The sequence below is a fragment of the Rhinopithecus bieti genome, unplaced genomic scaffold (genome assembly GCF_001698545.2).
Source record: "Rhinopithecus bieti isolate Rb0 unplaced genomic scaffold, ASM169854v2 scaffold_12138, whole genome shotgun sequence".
Taxonomy (NCBI): Eukaryota; Metazoa; Chordata; class Mammalia; order Primates; family Cercopithecidae; genus Rhinopithecus; species Rhinopithecus bieti.
In genome coordinates, this window is record NW_016807121.1 from 128,372 (window position 1) to 143,623 (window position 15,252).

Consider the following 15,252-nt stretch of genomic DNA (forward strand, 5'->3'; position numbering starts at 1 on the left):
CCCCCCGAATTTTTTTTTTTTTTTTTTTTTTTTTTTTTTTTTTTTTTGAGACAAGTCTCGCTCTGTTTCCCAGGCTGGAGTGCAGTGACATGAGCTCAGCTCACTGCAAGCTCCGCCTCCTGGGTTCACACCATTCTCCCACCTCAGCCTCCTAAGTAGCTGGGACTACAGGCGCCCGCCACCATGCCCGGCTAATTTTGCTTTTGTATTTTTAATAGAGACAGGGTTTCACCATGTTAGCCAGGATGGTCTCGATCTCCTGACCTCGTGATCCCCCCACCTCGGCCTCCCAAAGTGCTGGGATTACAGCCGTGAGCCACCGCACCCAGCCCAGAAATATTTTATCTGTATTTAGATTTCAAGAAATTTAGAGTTGAAAAGTAAATTCATATATCCAAGTTGTTCCAAACATACTAATAGTTTTCCAATAACTGCATCAAGGATCAGTTTATTAATTTAAATTAATAAAATGTAAAGTTTGGTTAGTCATACTAGCTACATTTCAAGTGTTTAGTGGCCCTATATGGCTTGTGGCTATTGTCTTGGACAGTGCAGTTCCAGAGCTCTTTCTCTATATTTAATCCACACAACACCCCAAGAGGTAGGTATTATGTTTCTCTATTTCACAATTGATGAGTTTAAAGAACTTACCCCAAGTCTCACAATCTGAAGGGGCTGAACCCCCACAGCCCCTTTAATACAAGTGGCAAGAACAGATATCCTTGTCTTATTCCTGATTTTAAGGAGAAAACATTCAGTCTCCTACTACAAACTATAGTGTTAGCTGAGAGAAACAGCCTCAGCAGCGATCTCCTCTCTGCTGCAGCCACAGGTGGTGCCCCAAAGGCTGGTCCTTGCCCCAGAATCACAGGACAGGTTCCTGAGCTTTTCCTGGCTGCCCACCCCACAGCAGCTGGTGCAGGAGGCTTGGGATGAGCTCTAATGAGCAAAAGGGGCCTGAGGCCAATCCCCTCACCCCTACCAACTTTCCAAGCACCCCACCTTACAGTCTGATGTCCACAAGGAAAGATGGTCAGAAGGGGCAATGTGAACCCTCACAGATGCAGCCAACCCACCGCCCTTCTTCTGTGGGGAGCCACCGACATTCACCCACTTCCTGAAATGAGTTGTAAAGAAACACCCTCCTTTTGGCCCAGAGGAGTGGAAAATCACAGAAACTGCCACCATGTCTCAAGTGATTGCTATCAGCCAGGCACCGTGCCCAGGGTGTTATGTACCTGACACTCCCAGGACACTCCTAGGAGACAAAATAGTGGAATTCAAAAGTGTATTCACTCCATAGAGTATCACACAGCTCTTACAGAGAATGAGGAAAGATTTCTATACTGTATGACTAACAAAAGCAACATTAAAAACAAGATATGGGCCAGATGTGGTGGCTCACGCCTGTAATCCCAGCACATTGGGAGGCTAAGGCAGGATTGCCTGAATCCAGGAGTTTAAGACCAACCTGGGCAACATGGTGAATCCTTCTCTATATAAAAAATAGAAAAATTAGCCAAGTTTGGTGGCACGCACTTGTAGTCCTAGCTACTTGGGAGACTGAGGATCACTTAAGCCTGGGAGGTCAAGACTGCAGTGAGCTATGATGGCACCGCTGTACTCCAGCGTGGGCAACAGAGAGAGGCCCTGTCTCCAAAAAAAAAGAGAAGGGAGAGGAGAGAAGAGAGAGGAGAGAGAGAGAGAGAGAGAGAGAGAGAGAGAGAGAGAGAGAGAGAGAGAGTCAGAAAGAAAGAGAGAAAGAGAGAGAGAGAGGAATGCATTGTAGGATCTCATTTTGTGTGTCTGTGAGTCATGCCAGCTTGCTCACAGAGAAGTTCCCTCAGCAGGGAAGCCTGGCGGGAGGAACTTTCACTGTGTATTTTACACACTATTCTGCTGTCTATATTTGTTACCAAAAGCCTATGTTCCCTTTTGAACTTTTTAAAAAACGAATCTTAAAGGTATTTTTAAAGAAGAAAAGCTCATTGTTTCACTTAATCTTCAAATAATACTTAAAGAGGTACAATTATCCAGATGGAAGAACTACAGCCCCAAGAGGCAGCAAGAGTGGCCTGTCCCAGACTCCAGAACTACAAAATGACAGAGAGCCGGGAATGGAAGCTGGGGCTGTCTGTGGACAGAGCTCTCAATGGTGAGAGCACGCCAAGGGCTAGGGCATCAGAGGCCCCTACCCCATGCCCAGGGCAGAACCCACCTTGAGGTCCAGGTGCAGGATGTAGTGCTGGTGCAGGTAATGCACGCCCTCACAGATCTGCCTGGTGAACAGGACCACATCCAGTTCAGTCAGGTGGTACTTCTCATCTGTGATCCGGTCGAAGAGCTCACCCCCGTCCACGCTGCCAGAGCAAAGGGAGAGGCAGGCACCAGCCTGAGCAAGGCTCTTCAGGACTTGTCCACTGTCATCACGGGGCCAAAAGAGGCCAGCTTGGGTAGGCCCACTGTCACACCCCATGGGTCACAGGGCTGCTGCCATTGCCATTGGGTTTTTTGTGTGTTTTGTTTTTAGACAGAGTCTCACCCTGTCGCCCAGGCTGGAGTGCAGTGGCACAATCTCTGCTCACTGCAACCTCCATCTCCTGGGTTCAAGTGATTCTCCTGCCTCAGCCTTCTGAGAAGTTGGGATTATAGGTGCTCACCACCACACCCAGCTAATTTTTGTATTTTTTAATAGAAACAGGGTTTCACCATGTTGGTCAGGCTTGTCCACCTCAGCCTCCCAAACTGCTGGGATTACAGGCGTGAGTCACCACACCAGGCCTGCCACTGGGGTTTTACTGAGACCTTTGCTCCAGTCCACTCCCAGCAAAGATTAGGGGTGGTAAAAAGGAAGTGACAGGTCAAAGGGAAGAGGGGATGGCCATCAGTGTTGATGATCCAGGCACACTCTAGGTGATCTGACCAGGGCCGCGAACTCATTCGCCTATGGAGGCCAACTTGGACCTTTGTGGCATAAGCCTAAATGGGCCAATGAGGCCATCCGTGAAGCAAACATGTTCTGAAGACACACAGTCTTTCACTTATTTTTTGTTTTTCCACTTTCGATAAGGACATGACATGACAAACGCTTTACTCTCTTCAGCTCTGCCCGGAAGGAAAACAACACAAGTGCTAGTATGAATGGCCTCTGAGTCCTTGGCCCCAGCACTGGGGCGGTTGGGAGTGCTGGGGATTGTGGCAGAGGAAGCCTGGTCACCCTGTCTACAAACAGCAGTCCCTGGGAGCTCCCACACATCATTTCCACTTGGAAAGGCAGGCCCAGCATTTACAACATCTTTTACGTTTTCGAGAAAAGCCAGATATCTAGGTTTTAATGTGAAGATCCTAATTTCCAATGGTTAACAACGAATCCCACATTACTAACAATAGGCAGAGTGTGGTGGCTCACACCTGTAATGCCAGCATTTTGGGAAGCTGAGGCAGGAGGATTGCTTGAGTTCAGGAGTTCAAGACCAGCCTGGGCAACATAGCAAGACCTCATCTCTACAAAAATTTTTAAAATTAGCTGGGCATGGTGGCACATGCCTGTGGTCACAGCTTCATGGAAGGCTGAGGTGGGAGGATTACTGGAGTCTGGAAGTTCAAGGCTGCAGTGAGTTGTGATCACACCACTGCACTCCAGCCTGGGCAACAGAGTAAGACCTTGTCTCTAAAAAAAGTTTCAATTTAATTTTCAAAAAATTTCTAAAACTAGTATAGGCCAATCAACATACATACACCTGCAGGTCAAATCAGGCTCACTGGCCACTGGTTTGTGACGAAGTTGCTTTGTCCTCCACATTCCATATTGGAGGTCAAATAGCCAAGCCAGAGAAGACAGGATGACACGACCCTGGACATGCCAGGAAGGGGAAAGGACAGAGAGGGCTTTGCCTTGAATTAAGGCTCTAAGCCCTAGCGCTGAGCCCTGGCTTGAGCCGAGGCGGCCGCCCCACCTCTGATACTCACTACTCCATGACCAGGGTGCAGCTGTGCTTGCTCTCGAAGGCATCATAGAGCTGGATCAGGTTCACATGGCTGAGCTGGTTCATGATGTTGATCTCGTTCTTCACATCCTCCTTAGGGGAACCAGAGGACAGAGGGATTTCCAAGGGAATGAGTCAGGAAGAGGAGCCAGCTGAACTCCCAAGACAGACACAGAACTCCTCATCCTTCCTCAGTTTCCTATTCTCACACCAGGTCTCCCTGACTCAACACCCAAACCAGATTCTACAACACAAAGGGCCTGAGTGTGACCCACTCATCTCACAGACAGGAAACCTAAGGCCCAACAAGGACAGGAGAGCTGACTGGAGGGTGGGAATCCTGGAAAAGAGCAGGAATAAGTAGTGTTTCCAGCGCAGCATGGGAGCCTGGGGGCCCTGAGGGAAGGAAAGGAATCCTGAGGCTAGCCATAGGGACCTGGCCCAGGCAGATGCCTCACCCGGTCCTTGGCGCTCTTCACTTTGATGATCTTGGCAGCCAGTGGGAGGCCTGTGGACTTCTCTGTGCACCTGTGGACCTGGCCAAACCGGCCCCTGCAGAGACATAGCCACACGGCAGGCTGAGAGCCCAGAGGCTCATCCCACACCCATCCCCGGACTTCTGGGTCCAACTCCTCCACACACAGGTCATGTGGACCATCCTACATCCCAGAGTGCAGCCTGTCATCACCCTAAAATCCTGCTAGCTATCCTGAAACCTGCAAAGCAACTCTTCACCCCACACCACCCAGGCCATCCTGCACCCGAAGGAACATCCCCTCACCCCACACCACCCCAACGCCATAATCCTAGCCCCCGGGAACTCCCCTCCCCCCCCACAGCACCCAGCATATCTGCACGCACATGGAACATTCCCTCCACCACCCCTGGGCTATCCACCCTAAAGAACCTTCTCCTCACCCCACCCCATGTTGGCTCTCCGGCCACCTCCAGGCTGTGCCTCCCATACCCATAGGGTGCCTGCCCTCCCGAGCCTCCCCTCCCCGACGCCACGTGGGCTCTCCTGTCCTCTAAGGCTATTCTCTTTCCCCCACTCTGTGGGCCATCATGCACCCCACACTGTACGGGATGTCCCACCCCAGCCTGGGCTCCATCAGCTCGAGAGAGTCATCCTGCAGCACCCACCCCAGTTCTCCAGGTGGTCCCGACCCCACCCCGTGACTCCTGCTCTGAGCCCCCCCACCAAGGCAGATGCCCACCTACCCTCCCAAGACTTCGTGCTGGCACACCTCGTAATCCGCTGAGATGGAGGTCTCCTTGACGCTCACTACCCGGTGTTCAAAAGGAGCTGGCGGGGCCGGACTGTCATCTGCTCAGGAGGCAATAGGAACCCGTGAGCCTCCTCTGTGCAGCCCACACCTCTCGGTCACCTATGCCAGACCCACTTAGCTTCCCTTGGTCCACCAGGCCCTAGGGCCAACCCCGGTATTTGAAACCTTTCTCCAAACCATATCGGTAGAGCCATCCATTTGGCAGAGAAGGGACCTGAGTGTCAGAGAGGTGAGGTGACCACCGAGGTCACACAGGGAGCCCGTGACAGACAACACTCAAACTCGGGTCTCCCAGCACCCAGGACAGTGCCCTTGGCAAGGCTGAGAAGTTCCATCCAGTCTGTTCATGATGTCTAGAAGGCGATCCTAGTGGATCTGTGTGGCCTGCAGGAAACAGAGGGCCCATGTGGACAAGGTGATGGGGCAGTTAGTGACGCCACTATTTTTAAAGGGCCTGTAAAGTCAGGGCTGTGGAAACACGCGGTTATTATGAGAGGGAGGCAGCTGGAGAAATAAACATCCACCCTCTCTCCTCTCGCCCTCCATCTCCTGCCAGCTGAGCCCAACCAGAAGCTCAGCATGATAGCCCGTGATGGAGCCAAGGGGGTGGGCCCCGGGGCACAGGATTGGGGAGGGGGTCGACAGGGGATCTGTCTGCAAGGGAAATAGAGGACAGCCAGCACTTGGAAAGGTTTGTTTGCTTGTTTGTTTTTTAATGGTTTAGGGTTGTTTTAATTTTGTCCTTCAGAGGTGATATGAATACCTAGAAATCTTACAGGAAATAGACTAAATGAATAAAACAGAATCTAGAACACACAGCAAGTGCAGTGGTGTGAACCGGTTGTGCACCAAGGGCTGGAAGGAAGTCGGCTCGGCTGGCGTTTGTTTGTTCAGGGCTCACCATGGGAGCACTCTGCCCGCTCTCCGACTACCAGGAACACTGAGAGCAGTCCGTGGACAATTCTCAGACCAAGAGCGTGTGACCCTAGGGCTGGAGGGGTTGAGGGCTTTTAGGTCACAAGAACACACCCTGGGTCACTAGCCTGGGTGGGTGGGAACGGCTGACAGTGGTCACATACTCCAATTCATGTCTTCGCTTTTTAACAGAACCCTTCTCTCTCTCAATCCAAAATGAGACTCATGGAGGCAAGCGCAGGCAGGCAGGTGGCGGTAAGAAACCTCCCCAGTGGCCAGCCACAGTGGCTCATGCCTGCAATCCCAAAGCTCTGGGAGGCCGAGGCTGGAGGATCACTTGAACCCAGGTCAAGCCTGCAGGGGACTATGATCGTGCCACTGGACTCCAGCCTGGGCAACAGAGCAAGACCCTGTCTCCAAAAAAAGGAAATGTACCCAGGTGGGCCACACATGTCCCCTCTCCCTTACCCCTGCAGCCAGCCCGAGTTCAGGCCCCGCATCTCTGTGCCTTGGTCTCCAGCCCCAGGACGTACCTGGAGATGTTCCTGACTCTTGGACGCTCCCAGACTCATATGATCTACCCCTGGAAGTTTCAGGAAGACTCCCCAGGAGTAGGAGCTCCAAACTCCCTTCCCTCAGGGCTCATGTCTAATCAGCCAACAGCCCCACTTACCCAGAACCACGCTGCCAGCCTTGACGCCTGGGGGCGTCCTCCTTACTGCTTCGGCTCTCGCTGGAGCCCTAGCTGCACAATCCTGCTTAGGCTCAGGGTTTCCTGCTCCTGGGTCTTTGCCCTGCTGCAGGCCCAGGGCCCCAACCGCGTGGTCATCGTCGTCCCTCCTGGCCAAGCTTGGTCTCGTGCTAGGCTCGGCCCCAGCCCTTTGATCCTCCTCTGACTTCGCTCCCCTGGGGCTGCTGCTCTCCTGCAGTGAGGAGAGCTCTCTGGCTCCTTCAGGGATCTGTTCTCTGGACTCAGTCCCAGGGGCTTGGAGGCAGCGCCCAGTCCCAGGTGGGCCCTGCTCGCCTGGCTGGGCAGCTGCTGGAGCCTCTGTGGCAGGGCTGGGTCCAAGGCTGCCCCTGCGTGTCACCAGCATCTCCCCAGGAGTATCCATTTCTTGCATGTGGATGGAGATCCTGGGGCAGAGAGAAACACGGTGCTGAGGTTAGAGGCAAGGACTCCGGAGTCAGAACAGATGTGGGTTCCAATGCCCACTGCTGCCATCACTGACAATGGCCCTGAGGCCCGCTAGACAGGACACCAGCGCAGGAGCTGGCTTCAGTGGCAGTTGGTGCCATCAGCTCTCAGGATCCCGCTGGATGAGGGTCCCGGGAAGCTTGACGGTGGACAGGGGTGAGGACCATACACCCCCAAGAACCTGTTTCTGCCCCAGGAGAACTGAGGCCTGTAGGAGGTAGGCCCAGGTCCCTCTATCTTCCCCGGGCCCAGTTTCCCTTTCACTTAAATGAAGAGAGGGAGAAACCAAGTCAAACGTCACACTGGAAGCCCCAGTTCAGAAGTATTTGTGTAAAATCAGTGAATTTCAGTTGGGCACAGTGGCTCACACCTGTAATCCCAGTACTTTGGGAGGCCAACATGGGAGGATCCCTTGAGGCCAGGAGTTTGAGACCAGCCTGGGCAACATAGCAAGACTCCATCTCTACAAAAAAATAATTTTAAAAAACTTAGCCAGGAGTGGTGGTCCCAGATACTCAGGAGGCTGAGGCAGGAGGATTGCTTAAACCCAGGAGATGGAGGCTACAGTGAGCTATGATAATACCACTGCACTCCAGCCTGGGCAACAGAGTGAGAGACCCTGTCTCAAAAAATAAAATAAAATAAAATAAAATCAGGCAATTCTCATAAAAGACTAGACTTTCTGTTCATCTTGAATGAACAGAAGAGCTAGCTGTGCTAGGCCCACGTGCCCACGTGGTTGAAGAACAGCTTTCCACCTCAGCACAGGCCCTGCGCACCCTGGCGATGCCCCAGCTCACTTCACTCATTTTCACTGCCCAGACCTTGCAATACTAGGATTTGTAAGCCCAGCTGGAGGTGGGAAAGGCCCTCTGAGCCCCGACCTCCAGAAGGAAAGACCCTGACCCTGCCAGTCACGTCACCCGGGAAGCCAGACCCTCCCTCTCCGAGTCTCCCCAACTCTGGCTGCCTCTCGGTGGGGCTTCCTTTTGCTGGGCCACAATCCCACAGCATGGGGTCTATGTGTGTTCGGGGGTGAGGGTGACAGTGTCTGGCGGGGACTGAGTCTCAGCAGGGAGGCAGGTGGCCTTGATTATGGGCTTAGCTCTGCCAGCAGGTTGCTGGACAGCTTTGGATAAGTCTGGCCTCAGTCCCCTCTTTTGTCATCAGGGACAGTGACACCTTATAGATGTACCAAGAGTCAACCAAGAGAGGAAGGCACAAATGCAGGGGTTCAAAAGGCCTAAATTGGTGCAACTGCTGTGGAAAACTGGAGGCTCTTCAGAAATTAAGAGTAGGATTACCGTATGTTTCCGCAACTCCACTTCTGGGTATATATCCAAGAGAATCCAAAGCAGGGTCTCCAAGAGACATCTGCACCCTCATAACTGTAGCAGCATTACTCACAACAGTCAAAAGGTGGAAGCAACCCAAATGCCCAGTGATAGATAATGCACAGGTGGTGTCTATGCGTTATATAGCACAGAATACTATTCAGTCTTAGAAAAGAGGGATGTTCTGACACATGCTACAGCACTGATGGACCCTGAGGACACTGTGCTCAGTGAAATGAGCCAGGCACAAAAAGACAAATCCTGTGGCCAGGTGCGGTGGCTCACATCTGCAATCCCAGAGCTTTGGGAGGCCAAGGAGGATGGATCACATGAGGTCAGGAGTTTGATACCAGACTGGCCAACATGGAGAAAGCCTATCTCTACTAAAAATACAAAAATTAGCCGGGTGCTGTGGCACGTGCCTGTAGTCCCAGCTACTTGGGAGGCTAAGGCAGGAGAATCGTGAATTGCTTGAACCTGGGAGGTGGAGTTTGCAGTGAGCTGAGATCACGCCACTGCACTCCAGCCTGGGTGACAGAGTGAGACTCTGTCTCAAAAAAAAAAAAGACAAATCCTGTATGATTCCACTGATATGAGGACCCTCAAAAATCTGTGTCTCAGATTCACAGAGACAGAAAGTACAATGGTGGCTGTCAAGGGCTAGGAGCAGGAGGTGTTATTTAGTGGATGATGAATCTCAGTTTTGCTAGATGAAAATGTCCTGGAGATCTGTCTCACAACAACGTGAATATACTTAACACTACCGTGTACACTTTTAAAAGGTTAAGATGGGGCTGGGCACTGTGGCTCACACTTGTAATCCCAGCAGTTTGGGAGGCTGAGGCAGGAAGATCACTTGAGGCCAGGAGTTCGAGACCAGCCTGAGCACCATAGTGGAATCCGTCTCTACAAAAAAAAAAAAATTAACCAGCCATGGTGGGACATGCCTATAATCCCAGCTACACTGAAGGCTGAGGCAGGAGGATCTCTTGAGCCCGAGAAGTGGAGGCTGAAGTGAGCTGAGATAGCACCACTGCACTCCAGCCTCGGTGAGTGACACCCTGTCTCAAAAAAAAGGAGGGGGCCCACTAAGACGTTAAATTTTACATTATGTGGGTTTTATCCCTATTTATTTATTTATTTATTTATTTATTTATTTATTTATGACAAAGTCTCACTCTTGTCCCCCAGGCTGGAGTACAATGGCATGATCTCAGCTCACTGCAACCTCTGCCTCCCAGGTTCAAGCGATTCTCCTGCCTCAGCCTCCTGAGTAGCTGGGATTACAGGCACCTGCCACCATGCCCAGCTAATTTTTGTATTTTTAGTAGAGACAGGGTTTCACCATGTTGGCCAGGCTGGTCTTGAAGTCTTGACCTCAGGTGATCTGCCCACCTCGGCCTCCCAAAGTTCTGGGAAACAAGTGTGAGCCACTGTGCCTGGCCAGTTTTTATCCCAATTTTTAAAAAGAAAACAGTAAAGGCTTTCTCCAGCAGCTGAAGGCCCCGTCCCCGTGTCTCAGCGGCTGGACCTCTCTGATACACCTGTCCCTAGGTGCGTATGACTCATTGGGAGAGAGGTAGAAATCCTTCCAACACTGCACCTTGGGACTGGGCATGGTTCAGTAATGATAGGTAGGAAGGGAAGTGTGGCATCCACGCCAAGCCACTCCAAATCTAACTCAGGCCTCCTGCCAGACCAAGGGACACAGGACACTGCTGCTAGTCAACAGTCAGCTGAGATGGCCAGCAATCATGACTTCCCTTTGGGTCTTCACTTCCAGGGCCATTGAGTGAAGCCCCTAAAGGCACTTCCTAGCAGCTCCTGCCACTTTGAGTACCCAAAGCTGTCCACCTGCCGGGTGGCAGACCCATGCGGGCAGTGCTGAGCAGTTCCAGCTCAGTGCCTCAGTAGGCACGGCCTCAGGATCCTCTGGGTTTGTTTGTTGTGGTGGTTTGTTTGAAATAGGGTCTCACTTTGTCCCCCAGGCTGCAGTGCAATGGTGTGATCATAACTAGCTACAGCCTCAACCTCCTGGGCTCAAGTGATCCTCCCACCTCAGCCTCCCCAGTAGCATGCATGGATTACAGGTGCCCGCCATCATGCCCATGGCAGCCCAGCTAATTTTTGTAGAGATGGGGTCTTGCTTTGTTGCCCAGGCTGGCCTCAAGCTCCTGGGCTCAAGCGATTCTCCCGCCTCGGCCTCTCACAGTGCTGGGATCAAGGCATGAGCCACACGCCCAGCAGGATCCTCTGCACAGGCAACCACGACCCATCAGAGCTGATACTTCCAACCTGTTTTCCTCAAAATGCACCCAGGTCTGAGGTGAGGAAGGGCAGATCGTGATCTCCTCACTTCCTGAGGCCGCTGCAGGTCTGCTGGGCCTGAATTCAACCAAGGGTTGAACCTGAGATAGAGAACTTTTCTTCTCCCTCAGAATCTTTTGAGGCCCATAACAACTTCATAGACAGTTCACCCCAGCCCCAGATTCCACATTTAGTGTCCTGGTTCCAATCCCAGGATGCCTGCCAGGAACCCCTTCCTCCAGCCTGTGAGGCCCCCTGGGAGGCTCCCATTTCCTCCTAGAACCAAGTCTGACAAATGATCTGGGCTTCTCTGCCTGTCACCACAGCAAACACAGACACCAGATCCACTCCCTGAGCCAGGCCTGGGTTCTCCATGACAGGTCAGGGCCACCCTGGGCAGGCACAGAAGATGCTAGGAAACACCAGGTCCCTCCGAGAAAAGCCCGGGGGCACAGCACCCTTCAGCAGGGCCACCCTGGGGACCAGGACATGCTGGGGAGGGCATGGGAGTCTGCAGGTTCTTCACTCTGCTACAGACGTCTGCCGAGAGCGGGTCCTCAGGCTGTGTTCTGGGGGCAGGACAGCTGCCACGACTCCGCCTCCAGGACGTCTGCGTGAGCCTCCCGAAAGCCCCTGGGGCTGACTCAGCCTGCACCCCTCTCACATTCCTGAGGTTCCTGTCCTTCTTGCCTCACCGTATTATTTAGAACTTAATTAAATGTCGACTTGAGGAAGCAGGATGGTACAGTGATTGGGGCACAGGTTCCGGAATCCCGTAACCCGGATTCAGATCCCAACTCTATGAATTCCTAGCTGTGGGGCCCTGGGCACTTGGAGCCTAAGTATTCTCATCAATGAAATGGGGATGACAACCACGTTCATCTCCTGCGGACGGCTTGAGAATAAAAGGTGAAGCTGGTGAAATGCCCAGCCAATGGCCAGCCCAGGGCAGGTGCTCCATGAACCCCATCTTTTAGCTACTGTTAGTACTGATCTTAGAGCTAGTGATTCTCAACCCTGCTCCCCATTAGAACCATCTGGGGAGCATATAAAAAAAATCTAATTCCTGAAACTCACTCCAGACCAATTCAATCCACATCTCCAGGCATCTTTATTTTCCAAACTACCCCCAGGTACTTCTAGTGGGCAGCCGGTGAGCAGTGGCACTCTAAGCTCCCAGAGGCAGGGCCCAGGCCTCCTTCCCATTCCCCTTGCAAGAACAGCCCAGGAACATGGATGCAGTGGATGCTGCCCACGGCCAAGCTCCAGCGAGGGACTGCAGTCCATCCCCTCCCTCGCCCAGCCTGGAAGAGCTCCCCTTACCTTGGAGGTGTTTCTCCACCACTGTGGGCTGCCCTGGCCTGGGATGGCAGCCCTGGAGGCCCTGGGCACTGGGGGCCAGGCCCTGGAGTCAACCTCGTGCCTTCCTCTAAGGGCCCAGGGTCAGTCCTTCTGGATGATGCTCCTTGTCCTGCACCTGGTGCAACCTCCAGGCTCGGGGAGACCACATTGACCCTGCCGGGTGCTGGAGCCAATTCCAGGCCAGTCCTGAGGCTCTCGCTGGGTGTCTCAGGAGGCTTGGCTTCCACCTTTGTGGGCAGGGGCAGGTGACCAGGGAATGCCTGAGCTGGGCCAGGAACACCATCTCCCTGGCCTGGTGAGGCCCATGCCTGGGCGGGGTCAGCTCCCAGCCCCGAAGCTCTGATGGGGGGCAGCCTCTCCACTGTCCCTTCCAGCACGTCCACCTTCTGGCTCTCTACAGGAAAACAGGCAGGACAAAAACGCACTCCCATGTGGAGGAGTCTGTCACAAAGATACTGCAAGGAATCTGTACAACGCCATTCAGTGCTCAGGTTTATAACAGCCAAAGACTGGAAACAACCCAAATGAAAGGGGCTGGTTGACTAAACCATGAAGCATCCAACAAGGAGTATGGCACAGTCGTGAAAAAGAAGAAATTAATATCTCTGTGGAAGCCTGGGCAACACAGTGAAAGCTTGTCTCTACTAAAAATAAAAATTTTTAAATGAGTTGGGCATGGTCGCACATGCCTGCAATCTGAGCTACTTCGAAGGCTGAGGCAGGAGGATTGATTGAGCACAGTAGATAGAGACTGCAGTGAGCCATGTTCACGCCACTTGCACTCCAGCCTGGGCAACAGAGTGAGATCCTGTCTCAAAAAAACAATCTGTAAGCGCAACTATGGAGTGATCTCTGGATATACTGTAAGTGAAAGAAAGCCAGGTGGAGAACGGTGTGTCTGGGGTCCTGTTTCTCTAAGAAGGGAGCATGTGTGAGTGTGCATATGTGCACATGCGCACATAACCACTGACCATGTTGTCTAGGTAGACTGGACCTCAAGGGAAAGAAAAGACAAAAGCTTTTTAAATGGTTACTTACGTATCAGGGGAGGAAGCGGGGTGCAGAGAACAAAGGTAGAAGATAGACTTCTCTTTTATTTATTTTTTTGAGACAGAATCTCGCTCTTGTCACCCAGGCTGGAGTGCAGTGGCGTGATCTTGGCTCACTGCAGCCTCCACCTCCCTGGTTCAAGCGATTCTCCTGCCTCAGCCTCCCAAGTAGCTGGGATTACAGGCACATGCCACCATGCCTGCTAATTTTTGTATTTTTAGTAGAGACAGTGTTTCACCATGTTGGCCAATCTGGTCTCAAACTCCTAACCTCAGGTGATCTGCCCACCTAAGCCTCCCAAAGTGCTGGGATTACAGGTGTGAGCCACTGTCCCCGGCCTCTTATTTTTAAGTAAAAAAAAAAAAAAAAAATCATAGTGATGGAGTCTCACTATGTTGCCCAGGCTCGTCTCAAACTCCTGGGCTCAAGTGATACTCCCGCCTTGGCCTCCCAAATTGCTGGGATTACAGGAAGGAACCATTGCATCTGGCCTCTCGACTTCTCTTAATACACATTGTTTTGTCTATTTGACTTTGGAACCATGTAAATATCATGCAAAATTATACAAGAAAATTAAAGGTTAACAAAGTAATCCATAAACATTTAAAGCATTTGAGTACCAAGTTGGTGGCATCGCCTGCACAGAAAGGTACTACAGTTGGCCCTTGAGCAACACAGGTTTGAGCTGCATAGGTTCACTTAGATGCAGATTTTCTTCCTTCTCTGCCACCAAGACAGTAAGACGAACCTCTCACCTTCCTCGTCCTCATCAGCCTACTCAATGTGAAAATGACAAGAATGAAGACCCACTTCCACGGAATGAATAGGGAATATATTTTATCTTCCTTGTGATCATCGTAATAACATTTTCTTTTCTCTAGCTTACTCTATTGTAAGAATACCATATTTAACACATAAAACATCACAAGCATGTGTTAATCGCTTATTTATGTTATCAGCAAGACTTCCAGTCAACAGAAGGCTATTAGTAGTTACATTTTGGAAGAGTCAAAAATTATACTTGAATTTTCAACTGTGTAGGAAGTCAGTTCCCCAACCCCGAATTGTTCAAGGGTCAACTGTATTCCAAGTGGTTTTGAAACACAGCAATTGACTATGTATCTCTGGTGGGATATATATGACAAAAAACCCTGCAAAAACAAACAAAAAAAAGAAGCTTTGACGGTTGCCCAGGAATCATACTGTGGGCCGTGTTGTTGGGGACTTTATTCTGAAGCTGTTGTGTCTGCAATGTCAGATAAAGCAAATGGGGTCCCACTCACCTTCCCCAGGCTCCCTGGCATCAGACTGCCCACTGGCACTCAGCACATGCTTTGGTTTTGCTCCCTCTTCTTCCACTTGCTCTTTGTTCTAAAATAACCACCATAAAAAAATGTCATCATTATCATCAATATTGCCTTTCAGGCCACAGACATTTGCTGAGCACCTCCCGTGTGCTTAAGGTAAGGGCATTTAGGTTATTCCACACAGTATCACAGTAACATTGGAGAGCAGACACTGCAGTTACCACTTTAGAGAGAAGGACACTGAGGCCTTCCCAATGTCATAAACTTTAAAAGAGGAGGCGCCCAGCTTCACACCCAGAACCACTTCCTTTCCAGGGCTTCACCATATTCCCCATAAGGGATGAACCCAGCTCCTGATACAGGGTTCAAAATAGGCTGGACCCCAAAGGACTTAAGACTAGAAATGGAAAATAATCATTTAAATATATATGTGTGTGTGTATATATATATATATGTATGTGTGTGTGTGTATGTGTGTGTGTGTGTATATATATATATATATATATA

The 15,252-nt window shown here is 51.2% G+C and overlaps 1 protein-coding gene across 13 annotated transcripts in view; it reads right to left on the bottom strand.

Annotated features, from left to right (window-relative positions):
• The window catches only part of MYLK3 (myosin light chain kinase 3), a 94,625-nt gene that overhangs the window by 18,829 nt on the left and 60,544 nt on the right, over window positions 1–15,252 (bottom strand). For 7 of the 13 annotated variants that reach the window (XM_017880274.1, XM_017880283.1, XM_017880273.1 and 4 more), the window contains exons 2-8: window positions 14,722–14,809; window positions 12,350–12,782; window positions 6,864–7,324; window positions 5,208–5,313; window positions 4,445–4,538; window positions 3,970–4,079; window positions 2,219–2,360 (exon numbers count right to left, since the gene is read on the bottom strand). In XM_017880274.1, coding sequence (XP_017735763.1) covers window positions 2,219–2,360; window positions 3,970–4,079; window positions 4,445–4,538; window positions 5,208–5,313; window positions 6,864–7,324; window positions 12,350–12,782; window positions 14,722–14,809 — 1,434 coding nt within the window. The remainder of the gene's footprint in view (window positions 1–2,218; window positions 2,361–3,969; window positions 4,080–4,444; window positions 4,539–5,207; window positions 5,314–6,863; window positions 7,325–12,349; window positions 12,783–14,721; window positions 14,810–15,252) is intronic. The other 6 variants (XM_017880279.1, XM_017880277.1, XM_017880276.1 and 3 more) reach the window with 1 other exon arrangement.